This window comes from Genypterus blacodes, unplaced genomic scaffold, assembly GCF_046128005.1.
Source record: "Genypterus blacodes isolate CSIRO-AG114 ecotype Tasmania unplaced genomic scaffold, CSIRO-AGI_Gbla_v1 ptg000015l_1, whole genome shotgun sequence".
NCBI lineage: Eukaryota > Metazoa > Chordata > Actinopteri > Ophidiiformes > Ophidiidae > Genypterus > Genypterus blacodes.
In genome coordinates this window covers 3,405,634-3,428,666 of record NW_027466829.1, presented here as the reverse complement: position 1 = coordinate 3,428,666, position 23,033 = coordinate 3,405,634, and the positions used below count along the sequence as shown (strand labels likewise).

General features: G+C 46.5%; 2 protein-coding genes across 2 annotated transcripts; both read right to left on the bottom strand.

Moving 5' to 3' along the window:
- Positions 1-32: 32 nt before the first annotated feature.
- LOC142989365 (BTB/POZ domain-containing protein kctd15-like) lies at positions 33-6,074 on the bottom strand. The gene is made up of 5 exons (XM_076138858.1): positions 5,625-6,074; positions 3,292-3,467; positions 3,004-3,148; positions 965-1,267; positions 33-629 (listed from the first exon to the last, which is right to left on the bottom strand). The coding sequence occupies exons 1-5, from the start codon at positions 5,649-5,651 to the stop codon at positions 468-470; spliced, it is 813 nt and encodes a 270-aa protein (XP_075994973.1). The 5' UTR covers positions 5,652-6,074; the 3' UTR covers positions 33-467.
- A 3,150-nt stretch (positions 6,075-9,224) lies between these two features.
- On the bottom strand, positions 9,225-22,292 carry lamb1a (laminin, beta 1a). The gene is made up of 33 exons (XM_076138210.1): positions 22,078-22,292; positions 21,307-21,533; positions 20,335-20,473; positions 20,002-20,075; positions 19,668-19,856; positions 19,462-19,525; positions 19,176-19,378; positions 18,930-19,050; positions 18,625-18,813; positions 18,349-18,525; positions 18,014-18,126; positions 17,703-17,782; positions 17,461-17,596; positions 17,208-17,366; positions 16,938-17,065; positions 16,654-16,774; positions 16,300-16,495; positions 15,464-15,607; positions 15,044-15,275; positions 14,795-14,958; positions 14,332-14,556; positions 13,895-14,112; positions 13,674-13,770; positions 12,678-13,047; positions 12,379-12,563; positions 12,047-12,288; positions 11,716-11,922; positions 11,357-11,501; positions 10,946-11,153; positions 10,691-10,832; positions 10,302-10,478; positions 9,968-10,127; positions 9,225-9,846 (listed from the first exon to the last, which is right to left on the bottom strand). Exons 1-33 carry the CDS (start codon positions 22,112-22,114, stop codon positions 9,707-9,709), a joined length of 5,409 nt encoding a protein of 1,802 aa, XP_075994325.1. The 5' UTR covers positions 22,115-22,292; the 3' UTR covers positions 9,225-9,706.
- Between the last annotated feature and the right edge of the window lie 741 nt (positions 22,293-23,033).

Here is a 23,033-nt window from a genome sequence, read left to right as displayed (position 1 = left end):
GACGGGCGGAGAGCTTTTATCTTTTTATCGATACATCTGTACAAACGGGACACAAACTAAACCAACAATTACCTTAAATATACATTTGTTAAAATTGCAGTCTTATAAAACAGAATTGAACGTTGCGCCCCGGGGGCACACACACACTTATAAAAACCCCCTCTGTACACGACGGACAGTCAATTCACCAAGCGAGCGGTGAATATCAAACAAACTCATTACAAATATCTACAGGTGGAAGCTGAAGGTACGTTAGCTTGGTTTAGGTTCTGAGGATGTTACATTAAGTTTAAATTTCTTATTACGTTGGATCATCATCGGATCAAATTCAAAAGGCAAAGCCGAGCCTGAGCCATCTCAAAGCAGCATCCATCAAAGTCAGAGGTCAAACGTCTCGTAAGTCTTATTTCCTACAACGTTCAAGTCTTCAGGTCTGATTCCTGCGGCTCAGCTTTGCCGTTCGAGGCTCAGTCTAGAGGTTCCTGTTTGATCCGGATGGGGGTGCTGGTGATGGACTGGCTGTGCCGCAGGTCGCGACACAGGACGTACTCGCTAAACTGGGACGAATCCACGCCACCGCCGCAGGACGCCTTCATGGTGAAGCCTTTCTGGAACAGACGCTCAAGGACCTGCAGGGTCACGGCGAGACAAAGGTCAAGCAAAGGTGTAAGGCAAAGAGACTTCAGAGGAGAAACTGAAGACACTGAGACAATTATAAATAAAGGCCAATAAAAAGATTCATGTTAGGAACTTTTAGACCATGTCAGGTGGGAGGAGGTGTGGGTGCAGGAACCAATGTTTCTTTTCATATCCAACAAATACTCTAACTTGGTGTTCAGGGTGGGATTGTGTAGCCTGAGCTTCAGAAGTAAGATGTTGCGAAGTCACATGGCGCTAATTGATTGGTCACACGGCCATGCCCCCGGCCCACCTATAAAAAGAAGCTGTTTGAAGTGAGGCTGACCTGCACGGAGTTGAGCCTGCAGTATCCGTTGAGAGGGAAGCGGATGACGTGCGTTGGGTCCTGGTTCCAGCCGGCGTTGACGGAGTTGCACATGACGTCTCCGGTCTCGGGGAAGATCTCCTCGATGAGGACCTTCTCCCCGCTGAGGGCGATCCTCTCGCCCAGGTCGGGCGTGACGCGGACCACCAGGCACTCGCAGGGCGCCACCTTCTGGGCCTCGCGCTCTGCCTGCCAGCGCTCCAGCTCACGGATCATCGGGGTCAGCTGGTAGAAACGCGCCTCCTCGTACAGCTGAGGGAAGTCCTGCAAGGAGACAGGGAAGGATGCTCGGTTAGAGAGGAAGTTAACCACTTCTTTCATTCTCTCTCTTTTCACTCATGTCACTGCTTCCTTTCCTTCCTTTTATTCCACATTTCCATCCTGTATTACTTTTTTCTCCTATTATTTTTGTCTTTCTTGTCTCTTGTCCTTCCTGTCTCTTGTCTCTTCTGTCTCTTGTCTTTCCTGTCTCTTGCTCCATCTTTCTTTCTCCATTCCTCTTTTATTCCAGTTCTCAGTTCTTCCTCCTCCTAAATCCATCCTATTTTCTTTTCTCTTCTTTCTTTTGTCTTTCTGTTTTCTAATTCACTTCCCAGTTTTTTCCCATACATCACAGCTACTATTACTAAAGTCAATTATCTGATTACTACTTCCACTGATCAAATAGAGATACAGAGAGAGAGGGATAGAGAGAGAGAGAGATACAGAGAGAGAGAGAGGGAGCTTCTTTCTTTCTTCCTTTCTCTCTCTGTTTTACTGCATACAGCTCCTGACAGGCAGCATACAGTGTTAGCAGAGCCGTGCTTGGCCCGGGGCTTCCTGCTGTATCAAAGCCCCCCCTCCTCCTCCTCCTCCTCCTCTCCATCCCCCCATCCCCCCATCCCAGGCTTGAAGCGAGGGATAGATGTGTTTTATAAAAAGGGGTTCTGTCCGCGGGGCCTTTTAGTCATCTTGAGCAAAGGCACAGAATAACAGGCAGCACTCGCTAACTACAGGCAAAGAGATGAGAGCGGTGCTATATGCGCACACACACACATACATTAATTTAGTAAAACACACACCGCCTCCCTCCCTCTCTGTGCTGGGAGCGACAGGATGGAGCTCTGGGCTGCTCTGATTAAAGGGTCAGAATGTGTATTAAAAGAAAAAACATCTGACAGACTGTTTGATGATGGTAACCATAGTAACCATGGTAACCATACCACCAATAATTTGTTTGACCCCTGAGGTCGTTTTTATTTCCCTTCATCTTTTTATGTCTGAGCTGAATGAAGTGAAAACTGATCTTTGTGTTTTTAATCATTCAAAGCAGAAACGTTAAAGCAAATTTAACCAAAACTCTGACTTTTATTATTCAGTTTGACTCATTTGCATTTCAAGCTGTCCAGAGCAGCTTTTATAATTCCTTGTTGGAGAAAAAAATATGGGGAAATGTTCTACAAATAAAGAAGAACATTATGAAATAGACACTAAATGATAATTAATAATATGACATCATTGTTAAGGCAGAGATAATGAAGTCATTGTGTTTCCTGCTTCACCTCCACCTGCAGGTCTGAGCTCTGCTGGTCCAGACGCTGCTGATGCGGCCGGCACGTGTCCGGTCTGAGGTTGCTATGGTATTTACCGCTCGTTACCGTCTTTCACTCATCTTGACTGTGGTTCTGCTGTGGTAAATGATTTGTATCGCATGTGTTGCCGTGGGTGACCATAACCATTAAATTGAGGGATAGCGGCTCATTTTATTGATTTGCTGTCATGCTATGCGAGCGGGATGAGGAGGCCATGACTCCGCCTCCACAGACTCCCCAAGTCTCCTGCTGCACGCTGTCTGCTGTCTGCTGTCTGCTGGTCTGGTGGACTTCAGGTCACATTATGTGTGAGGATCGAGTCTTGCAAATTCTGCCACATCATCGTGGACGTGTCACATGACCTGTAAGCAGCGCCGCTTTCAGATTCCTTATGAACATCACCAATGACGGCCGTTTGTGCGTTCCTACCTTGAAGTCTTCGGGCAGCAGCAGCTTGCAGGTCCGCAGGAAGCTGAGGATGAATCTGAAGATGTCTCCGTCTCTGTCGATGAAGTAGTGCTGCTTCAGACTGTCCAGCACAATGGGCTCGGTGCCGTTAAACAGGCGACTGATCCTGCAACATACAAACAGGGCCTGAGACATGTGGACGCCATTCAGGACGCTCACCAGTCACAACAGGAAGTCTCTCTCTCTCTCTCTCACTCTCTCACATTCTCATTCTTTCTCATTCTCTCAACCAAAGTTGTCATCCCTTACCTGGATTCGGGGAACTTGGTGAGCGTGGCGAGGCTGCTGGTGTACATGTGCCCCCCCACGTCGATGTGGACGGGTGCGTTGGCCTTGGTGAGCTGTGCGGGCGACGGGATGCCCTGAGTGGTCATGGGCGACACGGGAGAGCGGCTCAGGGACATCCTGGACATGCTCCGCCCCTCCTGCACACAAACACAACAAAGACTCAGGACAAGCAACCCAAGCACCGACCTCAGATCAATCTATAGATCAATCGCCCACGCACACGTCCCACAGTTTGAGAACCACTGTGCAATACCGTTTCAGTGAGATGACATCAGACTGACTGATCCTCGCGTAAAAACAAAAATAAGTTATTAAACTTCAGCCAGAGTCTCAGTAAACTAAACTGTAAGTAAGCAGAGACAGGCAGCGAGTCTGAGCTACGTGAGCTCGGATCCTTCAGGCTCTGACGAGTGCGACTCAAAGAGCAGCTCTCTGTCGGAGCCGTTTCAGCGCTCTGGGCTGGTTCCATTTCTTTTTCAAGCTCCCCGAAGCCGCTCAGCTGGGGGTCTGCGTCTGAGACCAGGACCCCTCAGAGTCTCTGAGACACCGCAGGCTGCTTCACTTTACTGCCGGCTCCTAATTAGCCTCTGCTTCCATCAGACAGGCTGAGATAGAGAGCAGAGAATCGGTGAGGAAGACGATGTGAAAAAGTGAGTTTAGAAGAACCAGTGAAGAGAAGCACCAACATCTACACACTGACAGAGGAACAATGTCTGTGACTGAGTTTGGAGGGAATTTTCCTGAATATCATAACAATTTAAAAAACCTCTTTAAGTAAGTAACTTTCCTCTCCTACAGATTTCTAACACACAGTGCATGTCAGCAGTGTTTGAGGGCAACAAGCTGAACAAACAGAGGAGGAGGAGGAGGAGGAGGAGGAGGAGGAGGAGGAGGAGGACCTGAGGGGCTGCAGGGCCGGGCACACTCTGGATTAATTGACCCCCTCCTCCCCCACAGAAAGTCTGTGGATTGTAAAGGAAAGGAGCTTTGAAGCATGAAAGGTGAACAGGAGGGATGAGCTGCTGCTGCCCGGAGGCCAGGGGCCACCCGGGGCCAAACCCACAAACACACGCAGCCTCTCCTCTTTCTGTCTGCTGCCTGCTTAGACCCGCTGCAGAGACCAACGTACACACAACATACATCACTGGAAACAACAACCCTCTCCTCTCTAAGCACAGTCCAGTTCATCCCAGGCTCCAGTCGTGAGGTTGAATCCCTTCACATGCAGGCTTCATCTCCTGCTTCAGGTTTGCATACGTCTGAAGGGGTTAAATCAGCCGAACCTATGGATCGAGGCCGAACCTATAGATCTGTTTCCACAATCAGTGTAGCTGAGCGAACGACAAGCTGATGTTCCTCTCCACCAATTTGTTGTGACGCCATTGCAAGGTCGAATAATACACGCCCACTCCTGATGTCGCCATGGTTCCCGCTTCATGTCCAATCATTTTCTGGTTCTTGTCTGGAACCAACTATTTGTTCTGAACCAATAAATTTTTGGTGGAAACCCCCCAAACTGTTGAAAGTCAAACCCCTGAACCAGATTGGAGCCAATGACAAACAGAAAAGGCTCAGACGGGATGAGAGCAATGTTGGCATTTCTCCTCCCAAGTTGGTGGAAACGCAGTTCACTTCATGGATGTGGCCAACAGAGTGCCAGCACCCCAGACTGAAACACAAACCTCATACAGCTGCATTTCATTGGTAAAAGGTAATGATAGGTACAACATAAAACTGAACTGAGCAAATCTTCAATTCATACATGGCTTTGTTGTAAATTTGTCACATAATCATCAGGAAACAAAGCTTCATTTGTTCACATTTACCTTTATTAATCATTAACATGCTTCGGTCTTCATTTACATCTAAGCTTCATTAAGCAATGTTTCAATATGTTTACGATCTTATTGTAAATTCGGCACGTGCGCGTCACGAAACAAAGATTAGATCATTTCAATGCATCTGTCATAACGTGACGCTGCTCGTTGCCGCCCTCTGCTGGACAGCGTTGGTAATACACGCAAACACGAGGCGACTGGAGCAGCAACTATAAAAGTTTACATTTTCTTTAAATACCTCCAGCTTTGTTTATTTGACATATGCCGAATTGAAGCGCGGTCTCTTAATATGTATAGAAGGTGGAGTTTGGTTCTATCGCGTTTGTGTACATTAGCAGATATCGATGATAAATAAAAACGCATTACATTTTCCTTGAGTTTAGCGACAAAAGGCGTCGAATCGTCCGCAAATCACTTCTCAATATCCGCGGTAACGCAGCGCAACTTCGGTCTTACCTGAGAGGACACCGACACTGACGACATCTGGAGACCGGCGTGTGTTCTCTCCGTCCCGGCTTGTGAGTGTGCAGGATCCCGCTCGGGTTCGTCTCCTCCGCACGTCCTCGTCTGCGTCTCTGTCCTCCGCCGTGGAGCAGAATAAAGCAGACAAACGAGCCGGTGAGTCTCCCAAAAATAAAGAGGAGGGCTGAAAGAGAGACGAGTCTCGCCCGGGGCCCTTCAGACCCCCAGGGGCCAGGATTAGGTTACAATAACGCGACGGTTTGTTCTTTTCTCTCGCCCCAACTCGCCTCTGTCAACCAAGAATAGAAAAGAGCTGTGGAATAAAGAATTAATGATCCACCGGCATTAGCGCTTTGAAACAAACATCCGGAGCGCCGCGGTGCAGTGAGATTGTTTGTGATTTGACCCGGATTCGGATCCCAAATGAGCGTTTTGTCAGCTTGAGCGGATCCGTCCTCCCGTCCGTCTCCCCGACAGCTCCTGGATTTTAGCAACATCAAACATCCCCGTGTCTCCGGAGCCACGTCTATCGTCATGCATTATGCCCCTCCAGCCGCCTGCGGCCAAATGCGCCATTTCAATTATTGCGCACTGGTTAGATGGAGATGTGCGCCGGGAGGCTGCGCGCACACAGCCGCACAGTTCTGCTCGTCCCTCTGCTGCCGCCGCACGCTGCTGGGGTCGAAGCCCGGGATCTCTCGGGGTCTCTGGGATCCCCGGGTGGGATGTGGACAAGTGGTTGTTACGCACCTCCACCGCCTTCACTCTCTCACATTATGCACTCATTCATTCACACACACACACACACACACACACACACACACACACACACACACACACACACACACACACACACACACACACACACACACACACACACACTCCTATTCACTCTCCTCTCTTACATCATGGTCAAACACACACCATCTAAGCTTTTTCAAACCTCTGCTCTCTGAATTCTGTTGTGTTTCCTGCCTCCAGGTGAGTTCCTATGATTCCACAATCTGCCTGCACAAAGGAAGAATAGTTCACATTGTTTAAGGTTTAATATATTGCTCTTAAACTGTTTATTTATTGAATGAAGCCCTGTTTCATTTTCAACCCCACCACTGTAAAATGTTCTAATCGTATTAAATAAAGAACTTCATGTTTCAACCTGAACTTCATGTTGCTTGTAATCCAACATCAAACTTCAGATCCACACCTGAAGCTTCTCTGAGGTCAAAAGGTCACAGCAGGCCAGGGGCCGACACCTGCAGAGACGACAAACAGAACAAAACGGCCCTAACAGGACCAGCAGAACCTGGAGGAGGCTATTCTAGGTTATTATTATTCCAGAATTTCAGCATTTACAGCACAAAATGCAAACATCCTAAAATTGATCTTTTCCATGCATAAATCCAACATCACACCATCATCCTAAAGGCTCAGTTTTCCCCTTCTCTGTGCTGCCCCCTACTGGCACTCTGCTGGAACTGCAGAGCCTCAGTGGTGAACGTGTGTGTGTGGGGTTTCCTGTGACCAAATCCAGTCTGATAGGAAACCAATGTGTTTGTAATTGGGGTCACTGACGTGCAGACACACTGAACCAGTTACATATGTGCATTTGTCTATGGGACCCCCTCTGGATAAGCCTGGAAATAGAACACACACACACACACACTAACGTCTCCTCTTCCATTTGTTCTTGCCTGGGGCTGCACATGTGTCTTCTTTTACTGTGCAAACCTGCAGAGAAGCTTCTTTCCCTCCATCTTTCTCCCCAATTAAAGAAACCCTGCAGTGAGCTCAATTAAGACGAGGTAAGAGGGGGAAGATGAGTTTAAAGATTTAAATATCTGCTAAAACTGCCACGAGCGCTGCCGCTTTGCTTATTTTTTTAATTTATTTGTAATTTTTGAGTATGAGCGGAGTGATGTGAGGAAGCAGGATGTGAGGACGCAAGGATGTGAGGATGCAAGGATTTGAGGATGCATGGATGTGAGGATGAGGAGCGGTGGGTCCACAGACATCAGTCAGTGTGACACGTTAGGGATGTTACCCTCACATCAGCTCCATGTTTGACATTTAGTGGCCGGAGGCGAAGCTGCAGCTCAGAGCGACTCCATTTACTGAGCAGCAGCCAGATGAAAGTGATTCACCGATATCAGAGAAGTGAAGGATTTTTGGGTCATTTTAACAGTAATGAAACTTCTATTAACTTGACTGAGGGTTTTTAAAGAGTTTGTTGTTTGTTTGTTTTGTTTTCAGAATGTTAGATGAGTTGGTTTGGACTCTTTATCTCACTTCCTTCAGGGGGCTCCCATAGACTCTAAAAGCAAAATGTGTCTGGCCCGAAATCCAAAGCTTCTACAGAAAGGGTTTAGGAGCATGTTTCAGGCCATTTTGAGTTGATTGGTAAAGCTTCTGTCGGATTTGCACGTTTGGAGCAATTTTGACCAATTTCAAATTCTTTTAAAAGCCCATATCTGGCTTAGGGTTAGGATTTTTTAAAGGGCTATAGGTTTGAAACTTGGCACAGTGCCTTAATTGGCCCCTAGAATGTAAGAAGAGTGGGTTTGGACTCTTTATCTCACTGCCTTCAGGTTGCTCTAATAGACTCCCGATTCAAAAACGACAGTAAAATGTGACGAAGTGTCTGGCCTGAAAATAGTTTCTCCAGAAAGTGTTTCAGGACATTTGAAGTTGATTGGTACAGCTTTTGTCTGAACATTATATCCTACCTAATATAGTTCTCTCTGGACACATTAAGAACTCTGTAACGCTTGTCTGAATGTCGTCAGTCATCGTGTTCCTGTATGTCATCATTTATCACAATGCCCACAAAGTTACATACATTATAAAAGGAAAAGCTGATGTAGCACGTAGCGTCTTGGTCTGGCGGTTTGAAATCATCTGTTCTGTTCCTCTTGAGGGTCTCTGTGAAGACAAGAACTCCATGAGGGAAGTGAAGGAAAATGGTGAAGCTCACCCCTCCTCCTCCTCACAGGGACCCTCAGGGGCATCTGAGACCTCCTGAGACAAAGAGGAGGGATGTGTGTGTGTGTGTGTGTGAAGGGGGGGAGGGGGTGCTACTAGCCCCTCGAGGCCAGGAGAGTGAGACGCCATGAATGTCCATGAAAAGGTGACAGACGGCTTGCTGGGAGGAGGAGGAGCAGATTTAGTAACGAAGCTGGAGGACGCGTGAAGATTTCTTTGTTCCTGCATGACCACAGTGCAGAAACCCAGACCACAGATATACACATTTTCAAAATGGAAGAAATATCCAAGATTCTCTGCATCTCTACATTCCATAGTGAATTTTCACCAGCTTACCATCTCACCTGGGTTAGAAACCTTCTCATTTTAGCTGACGAAGCACTGAAATGTTAGAAAACACACAAATCAAAGACTGAAAGTGTCATAATTTCTATCAGTCAGTATTGGCTTCATACTACACTTACTGTACTGTAAACTGTTATGCATTGTATCATGTACTCTGAATGGGTGTCTATGAAAGCTATTGGAAGGGAAGGTAATACAGCCACCAAACTTCACACGCACGTTTTTGACACACACACACACACACACACACACACACACACACACACCTGGTGTCAGAAGGATCTATTACAGTATTTATTTATCAATGCTTTTATTTTACCAATGGGGTCAGTAATAAAGACCACAGCAGGAAGTGGAAGTAATATTTAACATAATATAAAACTAAAATTCACATTTCAGCATCTTGGTTTACAAACAAGTGAACTCTTGTAATTTCATCAGAACATTTTTGATTGTTTCCCTTTTGACTTTGGTTGTACACATTTATGTTTATCTGTACCATTTCCATCAGATTTTCATGTTTACAGTCTTGCTGATTATTTTCCTTCGCATATTAAAAAGATATTAGAGCTCCAACTGTGGCCATGACTTTCTGTAGCCAATGAATTCAGAGCTCGACAGGACCCAACTTGGACACTGATTGTAAACGTTGAAAGCAAGTTTAATTTATGTGTAGAAAAAGAACAGCAACTCAGATTTTAGTTTACCAACATTCAGTCATTGAAACCCATTGAAGAGGCAGGTTCAGGTGCCTAAAAGAGGCAGGAGCTGTAGATGGTGGCTTTCTGGCTGATCTCCTGCAGCAGCTCCTTCACTGCCTCCTCCAGCTCCACCAGCTGCTCTGCCTTCACCTCCAGTGTGAGCTGGTTCTCTTCATACGACTTCTCCAGGTCTATAACCAGGAAACAATCAATCATCAGTTGCAGATATTTGACTTTGTGCAGACAGTGACTCTCAAATAACTAATAATCAATAACACACAGTACAGAGTAAACAGGTGCATGTGAGGTCACCTTTGAGTAGCTGAAGTTTGCTGCTGGCCTGCAGCAGGAGTTCTTTGGCTTCCTGTTGCAGTGACTCTGCCTTCTTCTTGGCCACTGCCACTCCCCCTCCTTTCTGAACAATTTGCTCTTGGACTCGGGTGTATTTATCTTTCATGTTAGAGTCCAACTCCTGAACACACACACACACACACACACACACACACACACACACACACACACACACACACACACACACACACACACACACACACACACGAAGATGATGATGACACCAGTGACATTAGAACAAACTTTGCTGGCGTTTTTTGCAGTAAATATTGTTAAGTCAGAATGAATTTTGAACCTTTTTGACTTCTTCTGCCAGCTGGTTGATTGTTTCTGCGTCTTGATTGGTTTGATTGGCGCTCAGTGTGACGTTGAGAGTTTTGTCTCTCAGCAGCGTCACGTCCTGTTGTAGCCTCTGCAGCCTCCGGGTGGCGTTGTTAAGCTTCGACTCAGCATCCACCATCTCCAATTGCACCTATTCACAGCACAGATGAAGGATTCCCTTTATATTTCCTTATTTTCAAGAACTGAATGTGAATGGCAAAGTTATTTAAATTAAAATGTAATGACAGGAAAATGCGAAGTTGTATTTGTGGGTTAAATTGTAAATCCTGGCGTTTGAAACATCTGTAAATGAAACTGATTAAGGCTTCAGATGTTCATGTGGGATGTTAAAGCCAAACTGACCGAGGACAGCATGGAGCCGGAGGTCTGGATGTCGGTGGCAGCCTGCTGGATGCTGTTGCTGGCGGCAGTCTGAGCTTTCTTGGCTTCGTTGAGAGCTTTCTTCACCTTCTCTGCAGAGTCTTTCACCTGTGCTGCCTCCTGACTGTTTCAGACACACAAATGAACCAAATCATGTTTAACCTCCTCATAGGCTGCATGAGCAAAACTGCACTATAATGTAAATGTAGTGTTATTGTTAGCATCTTGTTAGCTGACCTGGCGTTCCGGGCCTGTTCCAGAAGGTTCTCTGCTCTCTGGATGTCATCGGCACTCTGATTCAGGATGGCTTCCACGTATCCGATCTCACCCACCTTCTCCCTGATCTCATTGGTTAGGTTCTGCAGTTGAGCCGGTGTGGTGGGCATCTGCATGGCCAACACCTCATTAGCCACCAGCTCAATGCTCTCAAGGTCAGCTGCGTCCTCTAGAGGTCAGTACAAGGAGACATTGGGACTTCATAAGACACTCCAGACCTCCACAACAACTCAAACCTGCCTTTGATTCACCTGTGGACAGTATCAGGTTACCGACAGCAGCACACTGCTGTTTTCATGTCAGGTAGCAATTATAAATGACATCACACGTTTAGTCCCCTCATTCTTGAAGCAGTAAATTGAGTCCACGTACGTGTGAGGAAGTCTCGGATCTGGCGGATGAGGCTCCTGAGCTCCTCGTTGCTCTGGTCCACTCTTTGTTTGGTCCGGTTGGTCTTCAGCAGGACATCCTGAGCACTCAGCTTAGCCTCGTCTGCCTTCAGCTTGGCCTCAGAAACCTGAAGCAGAGACAAACTCAGAATGCACCACGTCTACTGTCCCCTTAGGCATGTCTTACTACTTAGTCCTGATCGGGTCTCTCAACAACTGCTGATTATATTTTCATGCACATGTATATTCTCTACCTGTCTTTAAGTGTAACCTTCAGAACAATATGACATCTTCAGCCCACTGTTGGCCTGAGAGCCGTTGGGTTTGACCCCAGTTCCTCACCATTTTGGACAATTTGTCCACCTCCTGCATTGCACTGATGATTTCCTGTTGGGAGTCTGTGGCTGTCTTCAGGGCGACGTGGGCTTTGGACACCACACCGTCACATCCTTCACCTCCACACTTCCTCCCACCTTCTGCATCGACGCAGCCCAGACCTCCACAGACAGAATCAGAACAAGCCTCCAGGCCCGCTGGACTACCGCAAGTCTGCAAGATCCACCAGCAGAGACACAAGTTCACTACACACACAAACCATCTTGGATCTGATTGAATACTTGATATCGTTGACATTATTTCCTTCTTGTGTTTTGGTTGGCAGAACGTCCCGTACCTTCTCACTGAGCTCTGAGAGGTCCAGAGTCTCCATTTCTCCAGCCAGGTTGTCCAGTTTATGGGCATGTTCTGTCTGTCTCAGGAGGAACTCGTCTTTAGTTTGGTTCATCTTGTCCTCAGTGGCTTGTCGCAGGTTCATGGAGGTTTCTAACGGACTGCCTGAGTCCCCGGTGGAGGCGTTAGCTCGGGCTTCAGCAGCCTGAGACTGAAGGTAGTACTTAGAAATGCTGTCTGTTGCTCCTGGAAACACAAACTGGAATTGGTTAGGAGATCCACACTGTTGCCTCTACATCCTGTTAACCTTGACCTCAGCACAGGTCTGAGTCTCACCTCTGATGTCAGAGTTTTTGATGAACTCCACCTGGTCCAGCACTTCCTTGACAGTTCGTTCCAGTTTCTGTGCGTCGTCTCTCACAGTATCCAGCTTCGTGTGAGCGATGCCATCTTCTGCCGCCACCTGCGCCAACGCCTCCTCTGATTGGTTCAACTTTCTGCCTAGATCTGACATCAGCTCACTGCAAGGCAGGGGGTCAGAGGTCACAGTATACTTTTATAGCCTGCTGTTTTATAAACACTGTAATCTATCACACGTATTGAAACATATGTTGTGAGTATGGTAATGTTCTTACGTGGCTTGCTGCAGCAGCTCTTGGATCTCAGTGAGCGGCTGGGAGGCAGGGTTCTGGGCTAAAATACCCCTGATGACCTTGGCGCTCCTCTCCACGCTCTTCATGGTCTTCCTGTACGGACCGCTGATGCCACTCGCCTTGATGGCATTGACCTTGTTGACCAGGCGGTGCGTCTGATTGGTCAGCTGACCCACGATGGCATCCCAATCAGCGAAGCACTGATGACAGCGCTGGCAGTCAGGGAAGGTTCCAGAGAAGCCGCGGGCGCAGGTGTCGCAGCGCGGCCCGGACACGCCCTCCACGCAGACACAGTGACCACTGGCTTTGATGCACTGCTGCTCAGCGATGCCACGAGGGTCACAGTCGCATGCTGTAAGGTCAAAACCAGAGAAGACACAGAGTCAGAGCAGCAAACAAGCCTCTGCTCAATGGACCCCCCCCCCCCCATCTGTTCCCCATCTGTTCCTCATCAACCATGACTTCTTCAAAGGACAAGACAATGATCTTCATCTCTCTTCCTTCTATGTCCTTTCTTCTTTCCATTCAGTTTCTGTCTTGCCTCCTGTTTTGTGAACTATGTCAGGCGGATTTCCAGTCTCGTCACCATGGTAACACGGTTGGTGGTCCTTGGGGAACATCTGGAATTAATGAATCCACAGCTGAGAGCTGCGGGTGATGGGAGGAATCTTCCCACGATGCAGTGGGGGAGCTGCTGGTCTGACAGGAAACTCCTTAGATGAAAACTCTGAAGTTTTCAAAGGACATAAACAACATTCCTCGGGTGCTGGTTTGGTTCCTGAGAGGCTTCAAGTCTCAGTGGGCCTCATCCTAAGAGTCACACTGTTTTAGATTCAACTTCTTCTTGACTGAGTGAAATAAATTAAATCATTTCCTCCATCAGCTCTCCTTAATCAAAGCCTCATGGAATTTGTTTGTGATTAGTTTTTCCTTCAGTGTTAATGGAACACAACTTAAGGTAATTGAAACGGCACATACCGTGACATTCGACCTCTGGGTCGCCCCAGAACAGTTCTTTGCACTCTCTGCAGGTTTGGCCGCCGAAGCCGGACTGACATGAACACTGACCACTGATCTGTCAGCACAAAGGAAAAGACAAACACATGTCACTTCTTCATGTTAGATGAAGATAAGAGACCTTAACTTATTCCTTCATCCATCATGAACTCATTCAGGACATTTGTGGGACTTGAACCCACCTGATTACAGGACGACCCGTAGGAGTGTGTGAGGTCACAGTCGCAGGTCTGGCAGCCGTCGCCGCTCCCCAGGTTCCAGGTGTCGGCGGTGCAGCGGTCACAATGCTGACCAATCACGTTAGGGAGACAGACGCACTGACCGCTGTCACCATGGCAATGACAGTCACCTGGTGATGGACAGCTGGATGGGGCAGTGCCCAGCTGGTTACACACACATTCTGAAGAACAAAACAAGACACATTGATCGTTAAGTAAAAAAATAACAATTTTAAAAATATTTTTTTTGTAGGGAAACTTCACAGAAACTTTTGATCAAAAAGGTAAATCAGTTGATTTATACTTTACTTATAATAAACTTACTTTAATCACAAATGTACCATGGTAACCCAGTATGTAATGTAGCAGGGTGTTAGCATAGCAACCCAGAATGTACTCACTCCTGCAGTCTTGCAGCAGGGCGTTGCCGTAGTAACCCAGTTTGCAGCTATGGCAGGCTGGTCCCTCGCTGTGGTAAAGGCACCGCAGACACTCTCCAGTTTTGGCGTCGCAGGCGTCCGGGTCAAGCATGTCGATGTTGCCGTTGCACTGGCAGGGCTGGCACTGCCCCCCCACCTCAATAGGGTTTCCATAGTAACCAGGTAAGCACTCATCACAGCGAGCACCTGTGATGGACAGGTGAAGGTAACAAGGAGTCAAAGAGATACAGATTGTCATGAAACTCAAACTGTCTCCCCCCAGTGTGAGGGGTAATGCTGTTAACACTAACCCCTAACAGTGCCTGAACAAATGAACATAAACCCATGACCTCAACCTCTGACCTGCTGATGAGGCGCTGACACATGTCAGCTCACTGCTCATGCTTTTAAGGTATCTTATGATAATACAAAAAACTTAGTGTACCTTTGTATCCAGGATCGCAGTTGCAGATGGCATTCTGGGAATCGTCGCCACGGTAACAGCTTCCGGCAAACTGTCTCGCGCTGTCGGGGCCCCCGGGGCACATGCAAGGGCGGCAATGATCACCTGACCCCAGCACTGGGTCGCCATAGTAACCATTTAGACACCTGAAGACAAGAAGTGAAATATACAATTTTAGACAATTATAAACAAAGCAGACCAACATGATTTGTTTATCTAAGCAGTTCTGACCTTTCACAGGTGTGACCTGTAGTCTGGTCTCTGCAGCTCAAGCAGCTTCCTGTCACCGTGTCGCAGGTGTCGGCGTGTCCATTACAGGAACACGGGCGGCAGGTGGGGAAGCCCCAGAAATTGGGTAAACACTGGTCACACTGCCGACCGCTCGCACCCGACACACACTCACACTGACCGCTCAGCTGATCACACATTGACCCCAGTGACCCCATAGGGTCACAATCGCAGGCTGTCAACACAAAACAAGAAGTTATAAAATGTTTCATTTCAATCAGCAACAGGTTGATGATTTGCTGTTTAGAAGATATTAAATCATATTTCAATCTATTATCTATATAGCTGACCAACAAGTGCCTTTTCATAACAAAAATAATCTGTACAACAACATCTAGAAGAAGAAGAGTGAGGGTGAGGAACCTTTGCAGCCGTTTGGTCCAAAGTGAAATGTGGCAGGAGCACAGCTGTCACACTTCCTGCCCACCACGTTGGGTCGACACTGGCACTGACCCCCGCTGGGCTCGCAAACGGTGCTGAGGGACCCCTGAGGGTCACACTGGCATGCTGGGAAACACAAAGACAATCATTGAAGCAAAGATTCGTAAAAAACCTTTGGAAAATGATCAGCTGGGCTTCAAACCCAAAGACTCGACTGTAAGCTGAACTCTAACCCAGACCTGAACACTCAAATACATTTTTCAAAATTTGTTCAGGTTTCAGTGAAAATAAAAAAATAATATTCAGCTCCTTCATCATCTGATCCATTTATGGGTTTTTTTCAGAGAAGGTTTTCACTTTTTATCACAAACACGTCTCTCTACTTTCATGCCTTTTGTTACTGTTCGAATTGTATTAAAATGTTTGTTTAAAGATGTGCATCTGAACAAAGTGAGGATGTGAACGTTCTGAATCCTTTATAAGAGAAGTCGACGCCCCCTGATGTTTTGGTTTCCTGTGACGATGACAGATTGACGCCTGGTGAAATGAGCAAATTTCTGGAATGTGGTAAGAAGCAGAAACAGGTTGAGTCTTGTTCAGATGGAAAACAGACGACATCAGGAAACTATGAAGGAGAAGTTTAATAACATCGAAAAAGATTTTGGACTCTGACTGGATTTTTCCCTTATTTTCCTGCCATATTTTCTGCTTGTTATTCATCTGTTTTCTTGGGTTTTTTTCAAGTTTGACTTTAGTTTCTGTTTCGATTCAACATAAGTTTGGCTGAGTAAAGGCTCAGGGTTTGAGATCTTTAGTACCTTTGGCTCCCTGGTGCAGAACAGCAGAGATGCTGAAGATGAAGTTTCTGCAGATGTCGGTCATCTGGGTCTTGATGACGCTCTGGCTGTTCTCCAGGCAACGATAACGCAGGAACGTTTCCCATCTATTAGTCGCATCTCCGATCTCTGAGCCGGAGAAAAGCTCCAGGTTCCTGCAGTGCGGCATCAGCACAATCTGAAAAAACAGAACAAACCATAATTCATCACACAAGCCGTCACGTCTTCTGGCTTGTTCTTTCTGTCTTGAGCCAGTTTAGACTGATCCTGATCCTGATCTGGATTAGATTTAAAACATGTGACTCTGTCCCCATGTTGACCAAGTTTGAGTCTTACCGAATCGATCAGTGTGTAAGGTGACTGCACGTCGCTGAGGGCGGAGTACAGAGGCAGGCTGAGACGGATGGTGTAGTTAAGACCAGATTCCAAACACACTGGTCTGGGAAAAGCCACGGTACTGAAACACACGCAAAAACACAGCAGCTCACAACTCAAACTGTTTACATACTGCACTTATTACCATGGTTAATGTAAATACTGGGGTTAAAATGTAAACAATCAGGCTGTGTGTGTGTGTGTGTGTGTGTGTGTGTGTGTGTGTGTGTGTGTCTGTCTGTTACCGTGAGCCTGGATGAAGTGAGATCATCTGGTTGTCGTCATCAGGTACGGTGTTTACACAGCGGCTGTCAGCTGTGATTGGTCCAGGCCTGATCACAGTCATCAGAACCTCCTCCCATTGGTCAGGAAGCTGCGGTGTCATTAACAGTCAGCATGTGTTCATATCACTTTGAAATGTGTGGAAAAGACATTGGGGGGCCTCATGTTCATCTACATAGTGACACTACAGTACATGCTTATATTCCTCAGTTTAGTCAAGTGTGAAATCTGACCTGCGGCTCGTAGCGAATGAGGACATCATATTCCATGGAGTGAGGGATGTTATCAATGGAGAACTCTAGGAAGGCTCCCTCTGGAACGTTGGCCAGGCCGGTACCGGTCCAGGTAGGAGTGCGGTCCTGGGGGCGGGGCCTGGGTTCCACTGTCACTCCCTGAAAGAGAGAGCAAAGATCTGATCATCTGGCCTCACCCTGCCTCGCCCACGTCACCGACCAATCAATGGTTCAGCACTCAGATGTGACTCACCGGTCCGAAGGTGGCGTCCTCGGCCTCGTAGGTGTAGTGATCCAGAGCGATGAAGTAAAAACCAGACTCCACCTGATCGCAGCGACGGCCAAACATGTGTTCTCTGCAGACGCACTGGCCGCTCTGCTGATCGCACCTGCAACAAACACATTCATCCGTTCCCACTGAGCTGTTAACTCACTGGTCGTTGACAGTTAGCACCTCAGTAGTTAGCATGATGCTAGCAGTCAGCATGAACTCACTGGTTGTTGACAGCTCCTCCCAGGTCACAGTCACAGGGTCTGCAGCCGTCCATGTCATTACTGAGACCCCAGTGCTCAGGCTGAACACAAACACACACACACGTTAACAATGCGTAATGCCCTTTGAGACATAGTGTGAAGTATTGTGGTGGAAATAAAGTTGACTAGACTTGAGATGACAAAGGCAGAAGCTCCAAGATAAAAAGATGAGAACTTATGTCTTCGCCCAGAAACATAACACAGATGTGTAATTTTAATTTTAATGTGAAGGAGGGTGTGTGTGTGTGTGTGTGTGTGTGTGTGAGACTCACCATACACTGATCACAGTCTCTTCCTGTCACCAGTCGTTTGCAGTAACATTTTCCAGTGTTGCTGTCACAAGGATTCCCTCCATGAAGCGTTCCCAGAGGACTGCAGGAACACGCTAAACACACACACACACACATTCAGTTAGACATTATTTTAAGATCTGTTACTGTGTGTGTGTGTGTGTGTGTGTGTGTGTGTACCTGTAGATGCATGTGTGTCACTAAATGTGTGTGTGTGTGTGTGTGTGTGTTACTGTGTGTGTGAACCTGTACATACATGTGTGTTACTGAGTGTGTACCTGTACAGTATGTGTGTGTGTGTGTGTGTGTGTGTGTACCTGTGCATCCATCGGGCTGCTCACTCAGGCCATAATGTGCCTGTTTGCAGCGGTTACAGTGTTCCCCTTCCACGTTGTCCTTACAGCGACACTGACCAGCAATCAAACCGGCAACCACGTCTGTCCAGCGGTCACAGATCCCCCCGTCCAATGAGCCGACGGGATCACAGTGACATGCTGAGGACACAACAAGGATCCCGTTTCCTTTCTTTCCAAGCCAAAGATTCTAAACAATCCAAACGTTGTGGCCTTTGCAGACTGAATGATCAAACTCACGCTTGCAGATGTTTGGATCTCTGACGTCGCGCTCTGGGTGCTGGAAGAAAAATGGTTTGCACAACTCGCATTTGTGTCCCATGGTGTTGTGTTTACAATTTTCACACACACCACCTGTGACGTTTCCTGAGGCCACGTACACAGCCATGTCGAAGTGGCAGGCGTCGGCATGATGGTTACAGTTACACTCTGAGAAACAATGAGAGAACCTTCATTACACACAGGACCTCAACTCGTTTAGAACTTTGTTTGTCCTTCATCTCACAACTCTGTAAAACGTTCATAGAAAGAAGATTCATTCTCACTCTTGCAGGCGTGGGTGTTTCGTCCTTCAGCCGGCCTCCACGGCAGCTCGTGGTAGAAGTCCTGACACTTCTCACAGTTCAGGCCTTTGGTGTTGTGGTTACACATGCAGTGACCGTGAACCTGCACACACACACACGTTAACATCATAAATATGCAACATGTCAAACAGTCAAAAGAGAAAAGCAACATAAGCAAATAATAGCTTCAGGGTCGGACGACACCATTAAGCGATTGGCCGTGCTTACCATGCCCTCTGCAGCTTGCCCCGCCCCCTGGATGGGGGCGCACTCAGAGGCGTGTCCATAACAGAAGCAGTTTCCTCTGACCACCATGTCGTAGGCGGCGTAGTAATACTTCTCCTTGATCTCAATGCGTGAGTCCAGCAGGTTGTCGCCCAGCGTGTGCAGCCTGGTGAACTTCACCCTCAGATTTGTGATCTTCAACATGTCTGATCATAAACAAACAAGTAAACAAATGCTGTGCTGCTGTATGTAAACAAACACAAAATCATCTGAAGTCTCAATGGCTTACTTTGGATTCTGGGGCTGTAGGGATCCTCGATGCGAAACGCAGGATCCAAAACTCGGAAAATGACCTGAAAACAAAACAGGTTAAAGTCAGAGAGCAACTTGAGTTTGACTCTGTGTTTGGGTCTTCACTCACATTTAATTCACGTAAACATTGTTACATTTGCTAACAGACCCATTTTAATTCCTCCAAACGTAAATAAACCTCACCTCTCCTTCAGTGGACGGTTCGATGTCTGAGTAACGTGAGTCGCAGATGACATCATCGACCTTCTGCATGGGACCATGGGAGATAAACGGGAACGACGACTCACAGTCGTAAGCAAAGTAGCGGTAAATCTGCCACGTGTTTCCATAGTCAGCTGACCGCTCGATCACCATGGCAGCGGGTCGAAAAGTCTGGAGGACAGAAAATAACGCAAACATTATCTCCTTATTTATTTCTGTATGAGAACAAACAGCAAATCTTAATGTTCACAAAGGCAGATGTAAAAAGTAGCATGTTTAGAGAGCGGAGGCATAATGAGCTCTGATTGGTTGTTACCTTAAAGGTCATGATGAGGTGAGTAAAGTGAAACTCCGCCTCCAGGTTCAGCTGGATGGTGACATTCTCCACACCTGTTCATCAGCAAGGTGATGGGATAGAGAGAGAGAAATACAGATGAGCACTTAAGAATCTACAAAGCATCAGAAAAGAAGAAAGGTACCAAAGCATGAAACTTATTCCAGCTGGGTTTACAATAGTAAAGTATTACAAGAGCAATAATTAGTGAATTTATGAGCACAGTGAGAGCCTGCAGCCCGGGATGTTCCTGAATGCCTCACTGTGTAATAACACTGACGGACCCCCAGAGCTCAACAGGAAGTCAGAGCTCACCGTTCTCAGACTGCCACCAGGTTTTCAGGCGGTTTGGAGCGAAGGTGGTGACGACGTTCTCGATGCGATGGCTGCTCATCTGCTTGGCTTCCTTGTCATACGGAGCTCCAGAGTCACAAATGAAGCATTTCTTCTCCTCCTGGAGGAAAAAAAGGTGGGGGTCAAATTCCTCAGGTTTAACATTTGACTGAACAAAAACTAAGCTCAACTTCAAACTGATGGGTCACTTTGTCTGAACTCTTAACACTGATCTATCTGTTAAGAGTTTAGAGTTTTATGACCAATTGTTCTAAAAACCTTTTTTATTTCTCAAACTGTTTTACTTTGCGGCTTTGCTTTTTAACTTGGCAAATTTAATACATTCTGATTTTATTTGTGGTCCATTTTATTATTATTCTATGTACATAATATAGCCTGATATAAAGCCACTTAAATACACTTGTGTTGAATAATGTGATTGGGTGAAAGTAGAGCATTAGCTTGCAGCTGAGAGTCTTTTCACTCTGATGGTAACAAGGTTATAAAGTAATGAAAGCAGCTGCAGCTCGTCTGTTTGCTCTGTATGTTAAGTGCCTTGAGACACTTGAGAACTGTTGTGATTTGGCACTAAACAAATAAAGTTGAATTGAATGTTTGTTCAGAACACAGGAAACACCCCAGACTGTGACACCATCACCCCCCTCCCCACACACACACCCCCACACACACAGTTGAATACACTATAGAACCGAGGTGACCAGCTTTGGGACGTCCCTGGATATGATTCTTTCTACCGTATACACGAGTCCAATGACATCATACTTCACTGATTCCTTTGTCTCCACCTTCTACTTAGCTTTGACTTTAAGAGCTCAGGTCACAGGTCTTAATGTGGCTGTGAGGCAATGCTGAGCAGCACGGGGGGACAGAGCTGATGGATTGTGACACAATGGCGTGCTGCGGCTGGATGCTGCGGCTGGATGCTGAGGTTACCTGTAGGTGGCTGACGATGCAGAAAGGTTCTGGGCGACTCACTCCACAGGTGGAGGTACTAGATAGTTGATGGGCTCGTCCAATCAGCAGGTCCCCTGTTGCCGGGTAACAGCTTCCTTCGGTACAGACGTCGCTGAACTCTGGTAGGCCAACCTCCACCTGGGCCCCGCCCAACGAGTCCAGACCGCCTGAGGCTCCATCGTTCTGTGCAGACGTGACGATGAGCACTGGGAAAAAGACAAAAGTTGGCAGCCCATTCATTTCTATTTATTATTTACAGACTGATAAAGAAAGCAGAATGAAACTCAGAAACTCAACTTTTGCCATCTTATTGTCAGCTATGGTTGATTGATAAGTAGTGAGCTTATCTTAAACTTATCAAACACTTAAATTCTAATGTTCCTGATGAAAGCTGAGGGATCAAATTAGGATGAAAGAGTTCAGCCACACTCATGGTTGGCAGCAGCTTTGATTTGAGCCTCACTGAATCAAAATTGGCAAAATGATTTAAGATTTTTATATCAAACTTTAATTCAAATAAATCAGAGCAGATAGAGGGCAAAGTTCAATTTTGTTCTTTATTTTACCCTGAAACTTAAAAAAGATTTTAAAAATAGGTAAAAACTGCAAAAAATAAAAGGCAAAAATTGAGTGCCGTCCATCGATCAGTTACACAAGAAGTGAGGGTCTGGGTCAGAGTGGGTTAGTTTGAAACCCACTCTTCAGTTTCAGTTTTGATTTAGTTACAGCAGAACAAATCAAGAAACTTACCGAGAAGCAGAGACGAGACCTGAACCACCAACATCATCCGAGGTCCTCCTGGGAAACTCTCCTCAGATCTACAAAACTTCTACAAATCTACAAATATTCTCCCAAAGCCTCCACACATCTGCACAGCTGGAGCAAAGCAGAGTTTTAGCCAGGGCAGAGAACATCCAGACTCTACAGAGCCTGCTGTGACCCCTCCCCCCTACACACAGACCACTTCCTGTACTGACCTCCAAAATAAAAGCCCAGTCATTGTCATTGCCAAACTGCAGCAGAAACAAAAATCACAAGAGGGAACTGCTTTTAGAAAAAAATTCCGTCATTCTGACATCTGTCATTCACACTTTGCCAATTTATATCAAATAAATGTTTATCCCGAAGGAAAGAAACCAACTTAGAACAATGAGAACATAGAGAACACCCCCCTCATACACACACACACCCACCCACTCAAGGTCTGTAGATAAAAGGCATTCCAAGCCCTCCCACCCCCCTACACACACACACCCACCCACACATACACACACACACACACACACACACACAGACAGGCAGACACTTCCCCTCCTCCACCTCTGCCTGCAGGTAATGAGTCTCCGGTGGGGGCAGGGAGGATTCTGGGAATGAAACCCCCGACTGAAGTTGTGAAGTTCTTCAATCATGTATCTTGTTTGTTGCATGTTCTCACTTGTCACCTTTCACATAGACACACACACTTTCCATCACATTTATAGTCACATTCAGGAAGACTGCATTTACAAATGCATGAGATATGTTGTTTATGATTGACAATGGGTTTGATAAGTACTGTTTAAAAACTGCAAAAAAAACAAAACTGTAACAAATCATTTAATTTGTTTCCGATTTGGAATAACTGACAGGTGTGTGCACATCTAAACCGGGAAAAATAAAGGAAAAATAAACTTTTTCCTCATATTTTGGTGTTCTGTGAGAGGAAT